Raw genomic sequence first — 8354 nt, 5'->3', positions numbered from 1 at the left:
CCGAGTGAGCTTCTCTTCTCAATCAAACGGGACACAAAGTCCCCGCAAGGACCACCACACAATTGATGTCTCTTGCCTCGGTTACAATTGACTTTATCACAAGAAAGTATGAGAAAGAAAAGAAGCAATCCAAGCGCAAGAGCTCAAATGAACACAAATGTCGCTCTCTCTAGTCACTATTTGATTTGGAGTGATTCGGACTTAGGTGAGGATTTGATCTCTTTGGTTGTGTCTAGAATTTAATGCTATAGCTCTTGTAATGTGTTGAAGGTGGAAAACTTGGATGCCATTGAATGTGGGGTGGTTGGGGTATTTATAGCCCCAACCACCAAAAGTGGCCGTTGGGAGGCTGTCTGTCGCATGGCGCACCGGACAGTCCGGTGCGCCAGCCACGTCAGCCGGTCGTTGGGTTCTGACCGTTGGAGCTCTGACTGGTGGGGCCTCTGGGCTGTCCGATGGTGCATCGGACATGTCCTGTAGACTGTCCGGTGCGCCTTCTGCGCGTGCTCTGTCCTCTGCACGCGCAGACGCGCATTAAATGCGTTGCAATCGACCGTTGCGTGCGAAGTAGCCGTTGCTCTGCTAGCACACCGGACAGTCCGATGAATTATAGCAGAGCGGCCTCCCATTTTCCCGAAGGTGAGGAGTTCAGCGTCGAGTTCCCTGTGCACCGGACAGTCCGGTGCGCCAGACCAGGGTGCCTTTGGGTTGTCTTTTGCTCTCTTTGTTTGAACCCTTTCTTGGTCTTTTTATTGGCTTATTGTGAACCTTTGGCACCTGTAAAACTTATAGACTAGAGCAAACTAGTTAGTTCAATTATTTATGTTGGGCAATTCAACCACCAAAATCAATTTAGGAAAAGGTGTAAGCTTATTTCCCTTTTCAGCACCACCGAACAGTCCGGTAAATTATAGTCGTACGTTGCTGATTTTTCGCGAGAGTGGCCTGTTCATCGAAAGCCAGCCTGGCGCACCGGACACTGTTCGGTGCACCACCGGATAGTCCGGTGTGCCAGACCGAGCTGGACTTCGGCTGCACCAAGCCAAGTCATTTGCAATTCTTTTCTTCTTTTCTTCTCATTGTTTCTAGCACTTAGATAAAACATATTAGTACTTAAAGACTATGTACTAAGTCTAGAAACATACCTTCTCTTTGATTTGCACTTCTCTCTTCATTTAGCACATAAGAACTTATTTAAATGTGTTGGGCACTTAATCACCAAAACATAATAGAAATTGCCCAAGGGCACATTTCCCTTTCAAGACTGGCAAAGTTTGAGATTCTAAACACTAATATTGATGTCGCTGAGAATAAAATAGATAGATTAAAATCATCGAAATTTTCTCCTTTGAAGGGGGTATCCTAGTTCAATAACTTGTCCCACGTTGATAAAAGTGTATTGAAAGAAGGTTTATCCAACTTACATGCTATTAAGAATGTAAGGGAGGGTGGTAATATTACCAAGTTGTCATGATAGGAGATTTTTGGAATGTTAGAGGCATGAATAAAGCAGGAAAATCGCAATGTGTGTCTGATTTTGTTAAATATAATAAGCTAGATTTTATAGGTTTACAAGAGACTAAGAAAGAAAACTTTGAGAAATCATATCTCCTTTGTATAAACCCCTATTTTAAATTGGTGTTCATCCCTGCTAAAGGGTATGGGGGGGCAGGGGAGTTCATCTGTGAACTCCACGGTATTATGGAAGAATGGCAGGGTCCAACTTTATTTGGAGGTGCTTTTAATTTGGTTACCACTGCCAAGGGTAAAAGTAATGGCGTTGTGAACCATCACTGGACTTATGTTTTTTGTGATTGGATAAATAAGTTTGGGCTATTAGAATATAAAAGTTGCTCTAGATCTTTCACTTGGTCAAATAATCAAGAAAAAACAATCATGGCAACCATTGATAAAATATTTGGGTCGATGGACTTGGATAAAAAATATCCTTTGGCCAAAATGAATATAGGTGCCAACGCTGGGAGTGATCATACCCCGATGTTATTTGATTTTGGAGTTAATAATAGTAAAAAACCTAAGCTGTTTAGAATTAAGAAATGGTGGCTTGAGCTTCTAGAATTTATAGAGTTAGTGTTTAAAATTTGGGAAACTCCATGTGTCTTGGAGGAGCCCATAGATGTTTGGCAGTTCAAATTAGGCTTTTGAGGAAAAACTAAAATGTTGGGATTCAAATTATAATGCGGCTATAAGAAAACAAAAAACTGCTCATTTTGGAATATGATAGACTACACATTTGCTAGGAATCTAGAACTCTTAGCCCTAATGATAGGGAAAGAATGATAGCTATTTCTGAAGAGCTGCAATTTATCTAGTCTTTGGAAGACAACGCTCTAGAGAAAGGAACATGAAAAAGGATATAGAAATATTGCTTTCTTTCAAGCAGTAGCCAATCAAAGGACCAAAAAGAAACATATTGTTGTTTTAGAGAGTCCTAATTGTCCTATAACAGAGACTAAGGACATGCCAAATCATGCCACAAACTTTTACAAGTCCTTATTGGGTCATGATGATAATATAGGCTTGAGCCTAGACATGAAATTTTGGGAAAATCATGATAAAGTGGGTGAGGAGGAAAATATGTTCTTGGATGCTCCTTTTACTGAAGACGAGACTAGGACAACTATTTTTTTTATTCCTATTCTAAAGGTGCCCCAGGGCCGAATGGGTTCTCTTTTTTGTTCTATCAAAAAATGGAATTAATTAAGAAAGATTTAATGGGGGTTGTTAAACAGTTTGAGGTCGGAGCTCTTAACATAGAAAGGTTGAATTATTTCATTATAACACTCATTCCAAAAAGCAAGAAGCTTCTCATCTTAAGAAAATTAGGCCAATTAGTATGTTAAACTGTAGATTCAAAATATTTGGTAAAGCCTTGAACAATAGGCTTAGCAAGGTTATAGATAGATTGGTGGCCTTCAATCAAACAACCTTCATAAAAGGCAGGTTCATTTCAGAAAGTGTGGTACCAACTCATGAAATTATTCATGACGTCGCTAGGAATAAAGAGGCGGGGGTTATTTTGAAGTTAGATTATGAGAAAGCTTATGATAGAGCGAGGTGGGAGTTTCTAGAAGAGATGCTTAGATCTAGGGGCTTTAGCTCCAAATAGGTCGGTTAGGTAATGAAAACTCTGAAAGGGGTTCCTTATGTGTTAGGGTCAATGATGAGAATAGTAAAAAATTTAGACCTGGAAAAGTCCTGAGACAGGGGATCCTTTATCTCCCCTACTGTTCAACCTTATAGCTGATGTTTTCACCAAGATTTTAGGTAATGTGTCGGAAGCCTAGTTAATTGGGGGTCTGCTACCTAGGGTGTGTGAAGGAGGTATTATCCGTTTACAATATGCTGATGATACTCTCCTTTTCTTGGAAAACAACTTAGAGAAAGCCATGAATCTTAATTGGCCGTTGGTTTATTTGAAAAGTTGTCGGGTATGAAAATTAATTATGACAAATGCGAACTTATTTCTATTGGCTTAGACTCTGATGAGGAGAAACAAATGGCAAAAGTATTCTGTTGCAAACAACAAAAGTTCCCTCTTAAATATTTGGGTGTGCCTCTACACTTATCCAAGTTAAAAAGAGAAGATTTACAACCTGTAGTAGATAAAGTTATTAGGTGGATGGCAAGTTAGGAAGGCAGGCTCCTCCCTTATGGGGGGAAACTTGTGTTGCTAAAATCATGTCTGGTGAGTATCCCGTTTTATTTGATGTCTATTATCAAATTTCCTACGTGGGCTATTGATATGATAAATTCACATATGAGGTACTTATTTTGGGGTGACTCTGAGGACAAGAAGAAATATCACATTGCTAATTGGCAATTGATGGCGCAGAAAAAAGAGTCTGGTGGTCTGGGTATCTCTGACCTTAGAAGTTTAAACTTATGCCTTTTGGTGGCATGGGTTTTTAGATATCACTTGAATGAGCATGCTATTTGGGTTCATATTGTGGACTCAAAATACAAAATTACAAACCCAAACATGTTCTGTTGTTATGATAAGAAAACCTCTCCTTTTTGGAAAGGGGTTCTTTGGGCTACTAAGGCGGCTCACATGGGGGTTAAGTGGAACGTATGTTATGGAAAAAGAATCAAATTTTAGGAAGACAATTGGTTTGGTAATTCAAGTCTAGTTACATAATTTTGGCCATTGTATATAACCAATAATGAGCAGGGCGCATCTATTAGTGATATCTGGGACGGGGTGGAGGTGAAGCTATCGTTTAGAAGTGTTTCTGATTACATTATGATGTTGTGGTATGATTGATTTTGATAATAGAGTCAATGAATTTAGTATATGAAAGTGACCAAATCATTTGGTCGTTTTGCTCGAAGGGTGTGTACTCGGTTCAATCTTTATATGTTGTCATCGGCTTCAGAGGAGTTCAACCGGTTTTTATACCTTCGCCTGTGGAAACTAACAGTTCCACCTAAGGATACATGTGTTCCTGTGGTTGTTATCAAACAATAAGATTCTCACTAGAGATAACTTGAATAAAAGAAAACCATTACTTGATACATGTTGTCTGTTTTGCATAGAAAAGGAATCAATTTGTCACTTAATGTTTGACTGTTGTGTAGCTAAATGTTTGTGGGGAGACCTGAACAGTCTCTTTGGTTGGAATGTTGATTATAATTTTGTGGTTGGAATGTTGATTATAATTTTGAAACCATTGTTTGTTTCTGGCTGAGCCCTAAGAAATATGTGATTCAAAATGTTGTTTGTGCAGCAATCATATGGATCTTATGGAAAACTCGAAATGAATTACATTTTCAGGGGAAGAGCTGGTCTGGCGTGCACAAGCTGACGGGAAGAGTGGCCCAGACTATGAGGGGATGGAAGGTGATTTCCAAGACAAATACCTGAAAGGAGATCGATTTATACATTGGTGCTTTGGAGAAGAGAGAGCATGAATCGAAATGCATTACGTGCAAAGAGACGTTAAGCTTGGGAGCAAGGACTGAAACAGATGTAAGGGTGGAAGCTAATTAGCTAGCTAGATGTGTAAAAGGACATCTGTACTCCTTTTGTCAGATGTTGGTGTTGACGGGTGCAGACGCGATTAGAAATACGCTAAAAACCTCGGGCAACCTACTTTTCTAAAAAAAAATCTATTTATCTCATAATAAGTTTATAGACTGAGATTAAAAAAATAAGACATAAACCAAATAGCACGATAGTACACTTCACCCTGTTTGAAACCTCTAGAACTATCAATTACTAGTTGTTAGGTTCCAAACACCCAATGTAACTAATTGTTAGTTACCCATAACTAACAATTAGTTTATTAGATGACTCAACTCAGTCAATAATTTATTAGCTGGTTGGGTTCCAAACAGGATCTTAATGTGCGTTTGGTTGGAGAGTCAACTAGAATAGATCCATTTCACTCAATTTTTTGAGAATGGGGCCGTTCTATTGTGCGTTTGGTAAATAGAATAGAGTCGCTTCGTTCTTTGTTTGGTTAAAGATCTATATGAGTGTAGAGAGCAGGAGAGGGAGGAGAACGCTCGTGTCGAAGAAAGCGTTCACATCCTGTCAATTTTGTGGAACAGGAACATTTCAACTATTTATAGTAATTTTTTATATTAAGATTTTACAAACCGCTTCGCTCTTTTTTTTATTGAAAACCAAACATTCAAAAATAAAGATATAGTCACTATATTCTCCTTCAATACTCAAACAAACAAAGCAGAGAGCACCCGCTCACAAAGTTTTCGGACAGAGCAGAGAGCACGGAGATTGGAGACTACCGTGCGTGCGCGATCTTTCTTTCCATAAAAGAAAAAGGTAAAAAGAAATTCCTTAAGCAAGGCAACTTGCTTAACATTTCGCGCGGCGCCGACACAACACAACAAACACAGAAGACAGGCAGGGCGGCAGCGCCCACCTCCATCTCCCAGCCCCGCTCCCCAAATCTCAGCCCCGCTCCTTCCCAGTCCCAGTCCCAGATCCAGGATGTCCTCCTCCGACCCGGACGACGCCCCCGACGGGGGCGAGGACTCGCCCCTCTTCCGCCGCAGCGGGGGGCCGTCCTCCGGCGGCACCGTTGGCGACGTCCCCGTCTCGCAGTCGCTCATCAAGGCGGCAAGCAACGTGTGCTTCTCCCTCTTCGTGCTCGCCGTCCTTGTCGTCACCGTCGTCGCCGTCACATACCAGCCGCCGGACCCCTGGCTCCAGTCCTCCGCCGCCATCACCACCTCGCTCTCCCGCGTCCTCCCCAACTCCACCTTCCTCGTCCCCGACGACTCGCTCCTCCCCACCGGCGAGGATTTCAACTCCTCCACCGCCGTCCCAGCCCCGGTGCGGGATGACGATGACGCGGCTGCGGCCGTCAGCGCCGCCTCCGCCGCGGCCGCGGGCAACAGGACCTGCGACCCGGACGCGCCGCTGAACTGCTCCGACCCGCGCGTCCTCGCCGCCGTCAAGGCGTTCAACGCCAGGGCCTTCTTCCGGAAGTCCATCGTGTTTCTCAGCTACGAGGCGCCGGTGTCCGGCCCCAAGCCTGGCCAGTGCGATGTCGCCTGGAGGTTCCGGAACCGCCGGGAGAAGTCGTGGCGCCGCTACAGGGACTACCGTCGCTTCAGCCTCGCCTCGGGCGATGGCTGCGCTCTTGACATCGTCAGCGTCGGCAAGTTCCGCTCGGGGACGAATGCAGCTCGCCGGCCGTATCCTAAGGGCTCGAAGTCGAAGAGGCCCCGCGTGTCGCCGCCGCCTGTCGATGCGGAGATCAATGACACAATCCCTGTCGTCGGATCAGAGGCAGAGTTCAAGAAGGGAAAGTACTTGTACTACATGAGAGGAGGTGACCATTGCAAGAGCATGAACCAGTTCGTCTGGAGCTTCTTGTGTGGACTCGGCGAAGCCAAGTTCCTCAACCGGACGTTCGTGATGGATCTGAACATCTGTTTGTCCGGGGCACACACGGTCGACGGGAAGGATGTGGATGGGAAAGATTTCCGGTACTATTTCGATTTCGAGCACTTGAAGGAGAGTGTGCCGGTGGTGGAGGAAGGGGACTTCCTGAAGGATTGGAAGCGTTGGGATAAGAAGAAGGGCCCAGGACGGATCACAGTGCGGAAGGTTCCATCGTACAAGGTAACACCAATGCAGCTGAAGAGGGACAAGAGCAACATCATCTGGAGGCAATTTAATGGCCATGAGCCCGAGAATTACTGGTACCGAGTTTGCGAAGGACGAGCTGCCAAAGTCATCCAAAGGCCTTGGTATGCTATCTGGAAGTCCAAGAGACTGATGAACATTGTGACTGAGATTGCAGGTAGGATGGATTGGGATTACGACGGTTTACATGTTGTCCGAGGGTGGAAGGCGCAGAACAAGCAAATGTATCCAAACCTGGATTCCGACACGTCGCCTGATGCGCTCGTTGATAAGGTGACCAAGCTTGTTAAGCCGATGAGAGATCTCTACATCGCAACTAATGAGCCATTCTATAACTACTTCGACAAGCTCAGGTCACACTTCCATGTCCATTTGCTTGATGATTACAAGGAGCTTTGGTCAAACACTAGTGAATGGTACAACGAGACAACAACACTTAGTCGGGGTAAACCAGTTCCATTCGACGCCTACATGAGGGTGATTGTGGACACTGAGGTATTTTACAGATCGAAGACACAGGTTGAGACGTTCAACAACTTGACAAGGGATTGCAAAGATGGAATCAATACGTGCAACTTGTGACACATGAGTTCACGCTTCGGATCATTTGTTGGTGTTCAATATACCCTTCTAGTGGCTGGCACATCAGAACTCAGTGGAACTCATCCAGGGTTTGTCTTTTGGCATTACCATCGTTATGTATTTCTTGTCATGGAATGTTTAGCTGGTTTCATGTTTATCTGAGTTGTGTGCTCTCCATTTTTTTTTTCTTTTGTAGTTTATGTACTACTCTTCCAGAGTCCAGACGTCCGAAAAATTTGTATTTAGTGGGCAATCTGCAACATCTATGCTCTCTGTACCCGCACTAAATTAAGTGAGAACTATAGCTTCACCTTTACAGTGTATCTGTTTTCACGAGTCACACGCTTCTTGCCCGAATATTTGGAGGAAATGAATTTGTCAGTGAGCTTATATGACACTAGAGCAATGTAAAGATATATTGTGCCCATCAAAGTATGAAATTACTATCTATGCTCAGCCTGTGTAACCTAGAACATACTTGCCTTCATTGTGGTCATCTGAAATTGCTAAGTTAGTCAGGGGTTAAGCCATTCGAGTTAATGTTGTGTGCAGGCATATAGCACAAGGGACAGAGCCACAAGTTCAAGCAGAATTTTAGGTATAGCTTTTGTTGGGTGACAGGTGGCAT

The 8354-nt window shown here is 43.5% G+C and overlaps 1 protein-coding gene across 1 annotated transcript; it reads left to right on the top strand.

Annotated features, from left to right (window-relative positions):
• The first annotated feature begins 5916 nt into the window (after positions 1-5916).
• LOC100383792 (uncharacterized) lies at positions 5917-8062 on the top strand. The gene has a single exon (NM_001365141.1). It carries the CDS (start codon positions 5981-5983, stop codon positions 7724-7726), a length of 1746 nt encoding a protein of 581 aa, NP_001352070.1. The 5' UTR covers positions 5917-5980; the 3' UTR covers positions 7727-8062.
• Positions 8063-8354: the final 292 nt, after the last annotated feature.

This window comes from Zea mays, chromosome 7 (assembly GCF_902167145.1).
Source record: "Zea mays cultivar B73 chromosome 7, Zm-B73-REFERENCE-NAM-5.0, whole genome shotgun sequence".
Taxonomy (NCBI): Eukaryota; Viridiplantae; Streptophyta; class Magnoliopsida; order Poales; family Poaceae; genus Zea; species Zea mays.
Note: the sequence above shows the minus strand (reverse complement) of the source record. Positions and strands in the feature narration are given on the sequence as shown.

Coding starts and splice junctions, on each gene's coding strand:
- LOC100383792 (NM_001365141.1), top strand. CDS start 5,981: ATGTCCTCCTCCGACCCGGACGACGCCCCCGACGGGGGCGAGGACTCG.